At 62.3% G+C, this 15,291-nt stretch overlaps 1 protein-coding gene across 1 annotated transcript in view; it reads left to right on the top strand.

The window, feature by feature from the left end:
• LOC148590141 (pyruvate carboxylase, mitochondrial-like) overlaps nucleotides 1–15,291 on the top strand; it is a gene marked incomplete at its 3' end in the record, with an annotated part of 44,881 nt that overhangs the window by 14,282 nt on the left and 15,308 nt on the right. The window contains 6 exon segments of the mRNA XM_088539434.1: nucleotides 36–187; nucleotides 1,969–2,087; nucleotides 4,069–4,231; nucleotides 6,169–6,351; nucleotides 8,193–8,337; nucleotides 10,450–10,539. Coding sequence (XP_088395560.1) covers nucleotides 36–187; nucleotides 1,969–2,087; nucleotides 4,069–4,231; nucleotides 6,169–6,351; nucleotides 8,193–8,337; nucleotides 10,450–10,539 — 852 coding nt within the window.

Raw genomic sequence — 15,291 nt, 5'->3', positions numbered from 1 at the left:
GCCATTCCCGACGTCCCTTTTCCGTGTCCCCATAGGTGACCGTCACGGTGACGTGATCCACCTGTTTGAGCGGGATTGCTCCGTGCAGCGGCGGCACCAGAAGGTCGTGGAGACGGCGCCGGCGGCGCGGCTGCGCCCGGAGCTGCGGGAGCGCCTGGCGGGGGACGCCGTGCGCCTGGCGCGACAGGTGACACCCATGTCCCCAATGTCACCAATGTCACCAATGTGTCCCCAAGGGAGCCCCGTGTCCCCAGTGTGTCCCCAAGGGGACCCAATGTGTCCCCAAGGGGGCCCAATGTCCCCAACGTGCCACCCGGAGCTGCGGGAGCGCCTGGCGGGGGACGCCGTGCGCCTGGCGCGACAGGTGACCAATGTGTCACCAATGTCACCAATGTGTCCCCAAGGGAGCCCCGTGTCCCCAGTGTGTCCCCAAGGGGACCCAATGTACCCAACATGTCCCCATCATGTCACCCGGAGCTGCGGGAGCGCCTGGCGGGGGACGCCGTGCGCCTGGCCAGACAGGTGACACCCATGTCCCCAATGTCCCCAATGTCACCAAAGTGTCACCAAGGGAGCCCCGTGTCCCCAAGGGGGCCCAATGTGTCACCAAGGGGGCCCAATATCCCCAATGTGTCCCCATCATGTCACCCGGAGCTGCGGGAGCGCCTGGCGGGGGACGCCGTGCGCCTGGCGCGACAGGTGGCCCCAATGTGTCCCCAATGTGTCCCCAATGTGTCCCCAAGGGGTCCCCAACGTGTCCCCAACGTGTCACCAACGGGGCCCCAAGTGATCCCCAATGTGTCCCCAACATGTCACCAAACGGGCCCCAAGGGGGCCCAATGTCCCCAATGTGTTCCCAACGTGTCCCCAAGGGGGCAATGTGTCACCAATGTGTCACCAGTGTGTCCCCAAGGGGGCCCAATGTCCCCAATGTGTCACCAACGTGTCACCGTGTCTCCAAGGGGGCCCAGTGTCCCCAACGTGTCCCCAACGGGGCCCCAAGGAGGCCCAATGTCCCCAACGTGTCCACAACGTGTCCCCAAGTGGTCCCCAAGGGGTCCCCAACGTGTCCCCAACATGTCACCAAGGAGGCCCAATGTCCCCAATGTGTCCCCAACATGTCACCCTGTCCCCAAGGGGGCCCAATGTCACCAACGTGTCCCCAACGTGTCCCCTAGGGGTCCCACGTTTCCCCAGCGTGGCCCCAAGGGGTCCCCAAGAGGTCCCAATGTGTCCCTGGGAGTCCCAATGTGTCCCCAAGGGGCCCCACATGTCCCCAGCCTGTCCCCAGGGACCCCATGTGTCCCCAATGTGTCTCCAGGGGGGCCCAATGTGTCCCCAACATGTCCCCAAGGAGGCCCAATGTCCCCAATGTGTCACCAACGTGTCCCCAAGGGGGCCCAATGTCCCAAATATGTCTCCAACGTTGCCCCAAGGGGGCCAATGTGTCCCTGGGGGGGGGCACAATGTGTCCCCAAGGGCCCCCGCGTGGCCCCAGCATGTCCCCAAGGGCTCCCCAAGGTGGCCCAATGTCCCCAGGGGCCCCAGTGTGTCACCACCGTGTCCCCAAGGGGCCCAAATGTGTCCCTGGGGGGCCCTGCGTGTCCCCAGCGTGTCCCCAAGGGGTCCCCAATGTCCCCAAGGGCCCCCATCTATCCCCAGTGTCCCAAATGTCCCCAGGGGGCCCTGATGTGTCCCCAGCGTGTCCCCAAGGGTCCCCAATGTCCCCAAGGGCCCCCGTGTGTCCCCAGTGTCCCAAATGTCCCCAGGGGGCCCTGATGTGTCCCCAGCGTGTCCCCAAGGGTCCCCAATGTCCCCAAGGGCCCCCGTGTGTCCCCAATGTCCCCACGTGTCCCCAGGAGGCCCCGATGTGTCCCCAGGGGGCCCCAATGTCCCCAAGGGCCCCCGTGTGTCCCCAATGTCCCCAGGGGGCCCCGGCGTCCGGGCTGATCCTCGCTCCCGCCGCAGGTCGGCTACGAGAACGCCGGCACCGTGGAATTCCTGGTGGACCAGGATGAGAACTACTACTTCATCGAGGTGAATTCCCGGCTCCAGGTGGAGCACACGGTGACCGAGGAGATCACGGGGTGAGCGGAGCGCCGGGAACGCCGGGAACGCCGCCATGGGAGAGGGCGCTGGGAACGCCGGGAATGCCGGGACACACGGGATGGGAGAGGGCGCTGGGAATGCCAGGAGTGCCAGGACCCACGGGATGGGAGAGGGTGCCCGGGCGCCAGGAATGTCAGGATGGGAGAGGACACCGGGAACGCCGGGAACGTCGGGATTGGAGAGGGCGCTGGGAATGCCAGGAATGCCGGGACCCACGGGATGGGAGAGGGTGCCTGGGCACCAAGAATGCCGGGATGGGAGAGGGCAATGGGAACGCCGGGAACGTCGGGATTGGAGAGGGCGCTGGGAATGCCAGGAATGCCGGGACCCACGGGATGGGAGAGGGTGCCCAGGTGCCGGGAACGCCGGGATGGGAGAGGGCACCGGGAACATCAGGATGGGAGAGGGTGCTGGGAATGCCAGGAATGCCGGGACCCACGGGATGGGAGAGGGTGCCTGGGCACCAAGAATGCCGGGATGGGAGAGGGCACCGGGAACGCCAGGATGGGAGAGGGCGCCGGGAATGCCAGGAACATTGGGATGGGAGAGGGCGCTGGGAACGCCGGGACACCGGGATGGGAGAGAGTGCCCAGGTGCCAGGAATGCCGGGGTGGGAGAGGGCACCGGGAACGTCGGAATGGGAGAGGGCGCCGGGAACGCCAGGATGGGAGAGGGTGCTGGGAATGCCGGGAATGCCGGGACCCACAGGATGGGAGAGGGTGCCTGGGCACCAAGAATGCCAGGATGGGAGAGGGCGCCAGGAACGCCAGGAATGTCGGGATGGGAGAGGACACCGGGAACGCCGGGAACGTCGGGATTGGAGAGGGCGCTGGGAATGCCAGGAATGCCGGGACCCACGGGATGGGAGAGGGTGCCCAGGTGCCGGGAATGCCGGGATGGGAGAGGGCGCTGGGAATGCCGGGACACCAGGATGGGAGAGGGCACCAGCGCTGGGAAGGGTGCCGGAAACCCTGGGACCCCCGGGATGGGAGAGGGCACCGGGAACGCCGGGAATGCTGAGATGGGAGAGGGCGCCGGCGCTGGGAATGCCGGGACACTGGGACCCCCGGGATGGGAGAGGACGCCCGGACGCCAGAAATCCTGGGACACCGGGATCCCTGGGATGGGAGAGGGCACTGACGCTGGGAATCCCGGGACACCGGGAATCCTGGGATGGGAGAGGCCACCGGCCACTGGGAATCCCGGGACACCGGGAATCCCGGGATGGGAGGGGGCACCCGGATGCCGGGACCCCCAGGGATGGGAGGTCCCAGTGGCTCTCCCGGACGCCTGGGCCCCTTGGGGATGGGAGAGGGTGCCCGGACGCCTGGGCCCCCACGGTGTCCCCATGTCCCCCGCGATGTCCCCATGTCCCCCATGGTGTCCCCATGTCCCCATGTCCCCTGCAATGTCCCCGTGTCCCGGTGTCCCCATGTCCCCCGTGACGTCCCCATGTCCCCGTGTCCCCATGTCCCCCCGTGATGTCCCTGTGTCCCGGTGTCCCCACGACCCCCACGGTGTCCCCATGTCCCCTGATGTCCCCCGATGTCCCCCACATCCCCTGCGGTGTCCCCATGTCCCCCGCGATGTCCCCATGTCCCCACGTCCCCCTGCGGTGTCCCCATGTCCCCTGTGATGTCCCCATGTCCCCACGATGTCCCCATGTCCCCACGGTGTCCCCATGTCCCCATGGTGTCCCCATGTCCCCACGATGTCCCCATGTCCCCTGTGATGTCCCCATGTCCCCACGGTGTCCCCATGTCCCCACGGTGTCCCCATGTCCCCGTGTCCCCAGGGTGGACCTGGTCCAGGCGCAGATCCGCGTGGCCGAGGGCCGCAGCCTGCGGGAGCTGGGCTTGACGCAGGCGGCCGTGTCCCCATGTCCCCATGTCCCCATGTCCCCATGTCCCCACGATGTCCCCATGTCCCCACGGTGTCCCCATGTCCCCGTGTCCCCAGGGTGGACCTGGTCCAGGCGCAGATCCGCGTGGCCGAGGGCCGCAGCCTGCGGGAGCTGGGGTTGGAGCAGGCGGCCGTGTCCCCGCGCGGCTGCGCCATCCAGTGCCGCGTCACCACCGAGGACCCGGCGCGGGGATTCCAGCCGGACACCGGCCGCATCGAGGTGGGAACTGGGATCCGTAGGGATCGGGATGGGATCCATAGGGACTGGGATGGGATGGGATCTATAGGGATCCGGATGGGATGGGATGGGATGGGATCCGGGGGGACCGAGGACCCCGCACGGGGATTCCAGCCGGACACCGGCCGCATCGAGGTGGGAACGGGACGGGATCCGTAGGGATCGGGATGGGATCCATAGGGATCCATAGGGACTGGGATGGGATCCGTAGGGATCCATAGGGACCAGGATGGGATGGGATGGGGTCCAGGGGGACCGAGGACCCGGCACGGGGATTCCAGCCGGACACCGGCCGCATTGAGGTGGGAACGAGATGGGATCCGTAGGGATTGGGACCGGATCCATAGGGACCGGGATGGGATCCATAGGGATCCATAGGGACTGGGATGGGATCCAGGGGGACCGAGGACCCGGCACGGGGATTCCAGCCGGACACCGGCCGCATCGAGGTGGGAACCGGGACCAGATCCATAGGGATCACGATGGGATGGGATCTGGGGATCCATAGGGACTGGGATGGGATGGGATCTATAGGGATCCGGATGGGATGGGATCGGGGGGACCGAGGACTCGGCACAGGGATTCTAGCCGGATACCGGCCGCATCGAGGTGGGAACGGGACGGGATCCATAGGGACCAGGATGGGATCCATAGGGATCCAGAGGGACCAGGATGGGATGGGGTCCAGGGGGACCGAGGACCCGGCACGGGGATTCCAGCTGGACACCGGCTGCATCGAGATGGGAACGGGATGGGATCCGTAGGGACCGGGATGGGATCCATAGGGATCCAGAGGGACCAGGATGGGATGGGGTCCAAGGGGACCGAGGACCCGGCATGGGGGTTCCAGCCAGACACTGGCCGCATCAAGGTGGGAACCGGGACCGGATCCATAGGGATCAGGATGGGATCCGGGGATCCATAGGGATTGGGATGGGATCAATAGGGATCACGATGGGATGGGATCCGGATGGGATGGGATGGGATGGGGTCCAGGGGGACCGAGGACCCAGCACGGGGATTCCAGCTGGACACTGGCCGCATCGAGGTGGGAACAGGATGGGATCCGTAGGGATCGGGATGGGATCCATAGGGACTGGGATGGGATGGGATCCAGAGGGATCCATGTCCCCATTGGTGACCCATGGGTGACCCATAGGTGACACATAGGTGACACAGGTGCCATTCCCAAGCCATTCCCGTGTCATTCCAGGTTTTCCACAGTGGGGAGGGCATGGGCATCCCCGTGTCCCCATAGGTGATGCTGTGGTCCCGTAGGTGACACATAGGTGACACAGGTGCCATTCCCAAGCCATTCCCGTGTCATTCCAGGTTTTCCACAGCGGGGAGGGCATGGCCATCCCCATGTCCCCATAGGTGATGCTGTGGTCCCGTAGGTGACACCCAGGTGACACAGGTGCCATTCCCGTTCCATTCCCGATGCCATTCCCATGTCATTCCAGGTTTTCCGCAGCGGGGAGGGCATGGGCATCCCCATGTCCCCGTAGGTGATGCTGTGGTCCCGTAGGTGTCACATAGGTGACACAGGTGACATTCCCGTTCCATTCCCATGCCATTCCCATGCCATTCCCGTTCCATTCCCATGTCATTCCCGTGTCATTCCAGGTTTTCCGCAGCGGGGAGGGCATGGCCATCCCCATGTCCCCATGTCCCCATAGGTGATGCTGTGGTCCCGTAGGTGACACCCAGGTGACACAGGTGCCATTCCCGGTGACATTCCCGTTCCATTCCCATGTCATTCCCGGTGTCATTCCAGGTTTTCCGCAGCGGGGAGGGCATGGCCATCCCCATGTCCCCATAGGTGACTCAGGTGACACCCAGGTGACACAGATGACATTCCCGTTCCATTCCCGGTGCCATTCCCGTTCCATTCCCGTGTCATTCCCGTGTCATTCCAGGTTTTCCGCAGCGGGGAGGGCATGGGCATCCGGCTGGACGGCGCGGCCGCGTTCCAGGGCGCCCTCGTGTCCCCGCACTACGACTCGCTGCTGGTCAAGGTCATCGCGCACGGGCCGGACCCGGGCGCCGCCGCCGCCAAGATGCGCCGCGCGCTGGCCGAGTTCCGCATCCGCGGGGTCAAGGTGACATCGGGGACATTGGGGACAATGGGGGGACATGGGGACATTGGGGGGACATGGGGACAATGGGGACATTGAGGACACTGGGGACATTGGGAACATTGGGAACATTGGGGACATTGGGACATGTGGATGCGCCGCGCGCTGGCCGAGTTCCGCATACGGGGCGTCAAGGTGACATCGGGGACATTGGGGACAATGGGGGGACATGGGGACACTGGGGACATGGGGACATGTGGATGCGCCGCGCGCTGGCCGAGTTCCGCATCCGCGGGGTCAAGGTGACATCGGGGACATTGGGGACAATGGGGGGACATGGGGACATTGGGGACATGGGGACATGTGGATGCGCCGCGCGCTGGCCGAGTTCCGCATCCGCGGGGTCAAGGTGACATTGGGGACATTGGGGGAACATGGGGGGACATGGGGACATTGGGGACATGGAGACATTGGGGACATGTGGATGCGCCGCGCGCTGGCCGAGTTCCGCATCTGGGGGGTCAAGGTGACATCGGGGACATTGGGGACAATGGGGGGACATGGGGACATTGGGGACATGGGGACATCGGGACATGTGGATGCGCCGCATGCTGGCTGAGTTCCGCATCCGCAGCGTCAAGGTGACATTGGGGACATTGGGGGGACATTGGGGGACACAGGGGACATTGGGGACATTGGGGACATCGGGACATGTGGATGCGCCGCGCGCTGGCCGAGTTCCACATCCGCGGGGTCAAGGTGACATCGGGGACATTGGGGACAATGGGGACACGGGGGACATTGGGGACATTGGAGACATGGGGGGACATTGGGGACATGGGGACATGTGGATGCGCCGCGCGCTGGCCGAGTTCCGCATCCGCGGGGTCAAGGTGACATCGGGGACAATGGGGGGACACTGGGGACATGGGGGACAATGGGGACATTGGGGACAATGGGGACACAGGGGGACATTGGGGACATGGGGACATGTGGATGCGCCGCGCGCTGGCTGAGTTCTGCATCCGCGGCGTCAAGGTGACATTGGGGACATTGGGGGGACATGGGGACACTGGGGGGACATTGGGGACATTGAGGGGACACTGGGGACACGGGAGACATGGGGACATTGGGGACAATGGGGACACAGGGGGACATGGGGACATTGGGACATGTGGATGCGCCGCGCGCTGGCCGAGTTCCGCATCCGGGGGGTCAAGGTGACATTGGGGACATTGAGGGGACATGGGGACATTGGGGACATTGGGGACATTGAGGACATTGGGGACATGTGGATGCGCCGCGCGCTGGCCGAGTTCCGCATCCGGGGGGTCAAGGTGACATTGGGGACAATGGGGGGACATTGGGGACATGGGGGACCAACATCCCGTTCCTGCAGAACGTCCTCTCCCACCCCCAGTTCCTGTCCCCGTGTCCCCATGTCCCCGTGTGACCCCACGTGTCCCCGTGTGACACCATGTGACCCCGTGTGACCCCGTGTGACCCCATGTGACACGTGTGTCCCCTCTGTCCCCAGACCAACATCCCGTTCCTGCAGAACGTCCTGTCCCACCCCCAGTTCCTGTCCCCATGTCCCTGCGTGTCCCCGCGTGTCCCCATGACCCCGGGTGACCCCGTGTGACACCGTGTCCCCTCTGTGTCCCCTCTGTCCCCAGACCAACATCCCGTTCCTGCAGAACGTCCTCTCCCACCCCCAGTTCCTGTCCCCATGTGTCCCCATGTCCCTGCATGTCCCCGTGTGTCACCACGTGTCCCTGCGTGTCCCCATGACCCCGTGTGACTCTATGTGACCCCGTGTGACCCCATGTGACACCGTGTCCCCTCTGTGTCCCCTCTGTCCCCAGACCAACATCCCGTTCCTGCAGAACGTCCTGTCCCACCCCCAGTTCCTCTCCGGCGCCGTCGACACCCAGTTCATCGACGAGAACCCGGAGCTCTTCCTGCTGCAGCCGGGGCACAACCGGGCGCAGAAGCTGCTGCACTACCTGGGTGCGGGTCCCCAAATGTCCCCAAATGTCCCCAAGGGTCCCCAAGTGTCCCCAAGGGTCCCCAAACATCCCTAGAGGGGTCCCTGGGGGCCACAACCGGGCGCAGAAGCTGCTGCACTACCTGGGTGCAGGTCCCCGAGTGTCCCTAAAGGTCCCCGAGTGTCCTCGAATGTCCCCAAGGGTCCCCAAAGGTCCCTGGATGTCCCCAAGGGTCCCTGAATGTCCCCAAGGGTCCCCAAGGGTCCCCAAGGGTCCCCAAACATCCCTAGAGGGGTCCCTGGGGGCCACAACCGGTCCCAGAAGCTGCTGCACTACCTGGGTGCGGGTCCCCAAATGTCCCCAAATGTCCCCAAGGGTCCCCGAATGTCCCCAAAGGTCCCCAAGTGTCCCCAAGGATCCCCAAACATCCCTAGAGGGGTCCCTGGGGGCCACAACCGGGCGCAGAAGCTGCTGCACTACCTGGGTGCGGGTCCCCGAGTGTCCCCAAAGGTCCCCAAATGTCCCCAAGGGTCCTCGGATGTCCCCAAGGGTCCCCAAGGGTCCTCGAGTGTCCCCAAGGGTCCCCAAGGGTCCTCAAGGGTCCCTGAATGTCCCCGAATGTACCCAAGGGTCCCCAAGTGTCCCCGAGGGTCCCCAAGGGTCCCTGAATGTCCCCAAGGGTCCCCAAGGGTCCTCAAGGGTCCCCAAATGTCCCCAAGGGTCCCCGGATGTCCCCAAGGGTCCCCAAGGGTCCCTAAAGGGGTCCCTGGGGGCCACAACTGGGCCCAGAAGCTGCTGCACTACCTAGGTGCGGGTCCCCGAGGGTCCCCAAAGGTCCCCAAGGGTCCCCAAGGGTCCTCGAGTGTCCCCAAGGGTCCCCAAGGGTCCTCAAGGGTCCCTGAATGTCCCCGAATGTACCCAAGGGTCCCCAAGTGTCCCCGAGGGTCCCCAAGGGTCCCTGAATGTCCCCAAGGGTCCCCAAGGGTCCTCAAGGGTCCCCAAGGGTCTCTGAATGTCCCCAAGGGTCCTCAAGGGTCCTCAAGGGTCCCCAAATGTCCCCAAGGGTCCCCAAGGGTCCCTAAAGGGGTCCCTGGGGGCCACAACCGGGCCCAGAAGCTGCTGCACTACCTGGGTGCGGGTCCCCGAGTGTCCCCAAGGGTCCCCGAGTGTCCCCGAGGGTCCCCAAGGGTCCCCGAATGTCGCCAAGGGTCCCTGGATGTCCCCAAGGGTTCCCAAGGGTCCCCAAACGTCCCTAGAGGGGTCCCTGGGGGCCACAACCGGGCGCAGAAGCTGCTGCACTACCTGGGTGCGGGTCCCCGAGTGTCCCCAAATGTCCCCAAGTGTTCCCAAGTGTCCCCAAGGGTCCTCAAGGGTCCCCAAATGTCCCCAAGGGTCCCCGGATGTCCCCAAGGGTCCCCGAATGTCCCAAGGGTCCCCGAGTGTCCCCAAGTGTCCCCAAGGGTCCCTAGAGGCGTCCTTGGGGGCCACAACCAGGCCCAGAAGCTGCTGCACTACCTGGGTGTGGGTCCCCAAATGTCCCCAAATGTCCCCAAGGGTCCCCGAATGTCCCCAAGGATCCCCAAGGGTTCTCAAGGGTCCCCAAGGGGTCCTTAGGGTCCATAGAGAGGTCCTGGGGCTCCCCAGGGCGTCATGGGGGTCCCCAAATGTCCCGAGGGGTCCCTAGGGTGTCCTGGGGTCCCTAGAGGGGTCCTTGGGGGTCCCCAAATGTCCCCGGGGTCCCTCGTAGGGCCCTTGGGGGTCCTGGGGTCCCTAGACGGGTCCCCAAATGTCCCTGGGGGGTCCCTAAAAGGGTCCTCAAATGTCCCAGGGGGTCCCCAAAGGGTCCAGGGAGCCCTTGGGGTCCTGGAGTCCCTAGTGGGGTCCTTGGGGGTCCCCAAATGTCCCAGGGGGTCCCCAAAGGTCCCAGGGGGCTCTTGGGGTCCTGGAGTCCCTAGTGGGGTCCTCGGGGTCCCCAGGGGTTTTGGAGGGTCCATGGGGGGTCCCTGGGGGTCCTCGGTGTCCTTGGGGTCCCCAGGGGTTTTGGAGGGTCCAGGGGGGTCCCTGGGGGTCCTCGGTGTCCTTGGGGTCCCCAGGTGTCCCCAGGTGTCCCCTGACCCCCTCTCCCCCCCCCCAGGTCACGTGATGGTCAACGGCCCCAGCACCCCCCTCCCCGTGAAGGCCAAACCGGCCACGACGGAGCCGCCGCCGCCCCCCGTGCCCGAGGGTGAGTGACCCCCCCCCCCCGCGGGGCACACGCGTGTGCAAGGGGTGTAACACCCCCCAGTGGGGCACATGCGTGTGCAAGGGGTGTAACCCCCCCAGCAGGAAACACGCGTGTGCAAGGGGTGTAACCCCCCCCGAGCAGGGCACACGCGTGTGCAAGGGGGTGTAAATACCCCAAACAGGACACGCGTGTGCAAGGGGTGTAACACCCCCCAGTGGGGCACACGCGTGTGCAAGGGGTGTAACCCCCCCAGCAGGAAACACGCGTGTGCAAAGCATGTAAAACCCCAGGAGGGCACACACGTGTGCAAGGTGTGTAACCCTGCTGAGCAGGACACGCGTGTGTGCAAGGCATGTAAACCCCCCGAGCAGGGCACATGCGTGTGCAAGGCGTGTAACACCCCAGGAGGGCACACACGTGTGCAAGGGGTGTAACCCCCCGAGCAGGGTACATGCGTGTGCAAGGGGTGTAACATCCCCCCCTTGCGGGGCACACGCGTGTGCAAGGGGTGTAACCCCCCCCCGAGCAGGGTACACACGTGTGCAAAGCGTGTAACCCCCCTGAGCAGGGCACACACGTGTGTGCAAGGTGTGTAAATACCCCAGGAGGGCACACACGTGCAAGGCATGTAACACCCCTCGGCAGGGCACATGTGTATGCAAAGCGTGTAACACCCTGGGTAGGGCACACGTGTGTGTGCAAAGCATGTAACACCCCCCGAGCGGGGCACACGCGTGTTCAAGGGATGTAACCCCCCATGGGGCACACGCGTGTGCAAGGGGTCTAACCCCCCCCAAGCAGGACACACGCATGTGCAAGGCATGTAATACCCCCCCCCCGGGTGGGACACACACGTGTGCAAGGGGTCTAAGCCCCCCGGGCAGGACACATGCGTCTGCCAAGCATGTAACACCCCCCGTTGGGGCACACGCGTGTGCAAGGCATATAACCCCCCCCAGGCACGGTACATGCGTGTGCAAAGCATGTAAACCCCCCTTGGGCGGGGCACACGCATGTGCAAGGCGTGTAAATCCCTGGGTGAGGTACATGCGTGTGCAAGGCATGTAACACCCCCCGGGCAGTGCACACACGTGTGCAAGGTGTGGGACCCCCCTGGGAGGTGCACATGCGTGTGCAAGGTGTACGACACACACTTGCACGCTTTCAGTCCATGCACAAGAGCCTTGCACGCTTGCAGTGTGCACATGAGCACCTTGCACTCTTGCAATGCACACACGAGCACGTTGCACACTCACAATGCACACACAGGACATTGCACTCTTGTAATACCTACATGGGGACAGTGCATGCTTGCAATGCACATGGGGACATTGCACACTTGCAACGCACGCACGAGCATGTTGCACACTTGCAATGCATACACAGCACATTGCACTCTTGCAATGAAGGCATCAGAACATTGCACACTTGCAATACACACATGAGCACCTTGCACTCTTGCAATGCACACACGAGCACGTTGCACGCTCGCAATGCACACATGAGCACCTTGCACACTTGCAATGCATACACAGGACATTGCACACTTGCAACGCACACGGGGACATTGCACACTCACAATGGACGCATGAGCACATTGCACGCTTGCAATGCACACACGGGGACATTGCACACTTTCAATGCACGCATGAGCATGTTGCACACTTGCAATGCACACACAAGGACACTGCACTCTTGCAATGCACGCACGATCACATTGCACACTTGCAATGCAGACACGGGGACATTGCACTCTTGCAATGCACACCTGAGCACCTTGCACTCTTGCAACGCACACACGGGGACATTGCACACTTGCAATGCACACACGAGCACGTTGCACACTTGCAGTGCACACACAGGACATTGCACTCTTGCAATGCACACATGAGCACCTTGCACTCTTGCAATGCACGCACGGGGACATTGCACGCTTGCAATGCACACACGGGGCATTGCACACTCGCAATGCACACACGAGCACGTTGCACACTTGCAATGCACACATAGGGACATTGCACACTCGCAATGCAGACACAGGGACATTGCACTCTTGCAACGCACACACGGGGACATTGCACACTCGCAATGCACGCACAAGCACGTTGCACACTTGCAATGCACACCTGAGCACCTTGCACTCTTGCAATGCACACATGAGCACCTTGCACACTTGCAACGCGCACACACGGGCACATTGCACACTTGCAATGCACACACAGGACATTGCACACTTGCAATGCACACCTGAGCACCTTGCACTCTTGCAATGCACGCACGGGGACATTGCACACGCGCAACGCACACACGAGGACATTGCACACTTGCAACGCACACATGGGGACATTGCACACTCGCAATGCACACACAGGGACATTGCACACTTGCAACGCACACATGGGGATATTGCACGCTCGCAATGCACGCACGGGGACATTGCACACTTGCAATGCACACCTGAGCACCTTGCACTCTTGCAACGCACACACGGGGACATTGCACACTCGCAATGCACTCACAGGGACATTGCACACTTGCAATGCACACACGGGGACATTGCACACTTTCAATGCACGCATGAGCATGTTGCACACTTGCAATGCACACACAAGGACACTGCACTCTTGCAATGCACACACGGGGACATTGCACACTTGCAATGCACACACAGGACATTGCACACTTGCAGTGCACACACGAGCACCTTGCACACTTGCAATGCACACCTGAGCACCTTGCACTCTTGCAATGCACGCACGGGGACATTGCACACTTGCAATGCACACCTGAGCACCTTGCACTCTTGCAACGCACACACGGGGACATTGCACACTCGCAATGCACTCACAGGGACATTGCACACTTGCAATGCACACACGGGGACATTGCACACTTTCAATGCACGCATGAGCATGTTGCACACTTGCAATGCACACACAAGGACACTGCACTCTTGCAATGCACACACGGGGACATTGCACACTTGCAATGCACACACAGGACATTGCACACTTGCAGTGCACACACGAGCACCTTGCACACTTGCAATGCACACCTGAGCACCTTGCACTCTTGCAATGCACGCACGGGGACATTGCACACTTGCAATGCATGCACGAGCATGTTGCACACTTGCAATGCAGACCCGGGGACATTGCCCACTTGCAATGCACACACAGGGACATTGCACACTTTCAATGCACACACAGGATATTGCACACTTGCAATGCACACACGGGGACATTGCACTCTTGCAACGCGCACACACGGGCACATTGCACACTTGCAATGCACACACAGGGCATTGCATACTTGCAATGCACACACGAGCACGTTGCACACTTGCAACGCACACACGGGAATATTGCACACTCGCAATGCACACACAGGACATTGCACACTTGCAATGCACACCTGAGCACCTTGCACTCTTGCAACGCACGCACGGGGACATTGCACACTCTCAATGCACTCACAGGGACATTGCACACTCGCAATGCACACACAGGACATTGCACACTTGCAATGCACACCTGAGCACCTTGCACTCTTGCAACGCACACACGGGGATATTGCACACTCGCAATGCACAGACAGGGACATTGCACACTTGCAACGCGCACACACGGGCACATTGCACACTTGCAATGCACACACGAGCACGTTGCACTCTTGCAATGCACACACGGGGACATTGCACGCTTGCAATGCACTCACAGGGACATTGCACACTTGCAATGCACACACAGGGACATTGCACGCTTGCAACGCACACACGGGGACATTGCACACTTGCAATACACACTCGAGCATGTTGCACACTTGCAATGCACACCTGAGCACCTTGCACTCTTGCAACGCACACACGGGGATATTGCACACTTGCAATGCACTCACAGGGACATTGCACACTTGCAATGCACACACGAGCACCTTGCACTCTTGCAATGCACGCACGGGGACATTGCACACTTGCAATGCACACCTGAGCACCTTGCACTCTTGCAACGCACGCACGGGGACATTGCACACTTGCAGTGCATGCACGAGCACGTTGCACACTTGCAATGCACTCACAGGGACATTGCACACTCGCAATGCACACACAGGACATTGCACACTTGCAACGCACACACGAGCACCTTGCACTCTTGCAACGCACACACGGGGACATTGCACACTCGCAATGCACACACAGGACATTGCACACTTACAATGCACACACAGGGACATTGCACACTTGCAATGCACACACGAGCACGTTGCACTCTTGCAATGCACTCACAGGGACATTGCACACTTGCAATGCACAGACAGGGACATTGCACGCTTGCAATGCACGCACGGGGACATTGCACACTCGCAATGCACACACAGGACATTGCACACTCGCAACGCACACACAGGACATTGCACACTCGCAATGCACACACGAGCACCTTGCACTCTTGCAACGCACGCACGGGGACATTGCACACTCGCAATGCACACACGGGGACATTGCCCACTTGCAATGCACACACAGGACATTGCACACTTGCAATGCACACACGAGCACCTTGCACTCTTGCAACGCACGCACGGGGACATTGCACACTTGCAATGCACGCACGAGCATGTTGGACACTTGCAATGCATGCACAGGGACATTGCACGCTTGCAACGCACACACGAGGACATTGCACACTCGTAATGCACACACAGGGACATTGCACACTCGCAATGCACGCACGAGCACCTTGCACTCTTGCA

Source organism: Tinamus guttatus, unplaced genomic scaffold, assembly GCF_059628265.1.
Source record: "Tinamus guttatus ecotype Peru unplaced genomic scaffold, ASM5962826v1 Tinamus_guttatus_pri_ptg001683l, whole genome shotgun sequence".
NCBI lineage: Eukaryota > Metazoa > Chordata > Aves > Tinamiformes > Tinamidae > Tinamus > Tinamus guttatus.
Note: the sequence above shows the minus strand (reverse complement) of the source record. Positions and strands in the feature narration are given on the sequence as shown.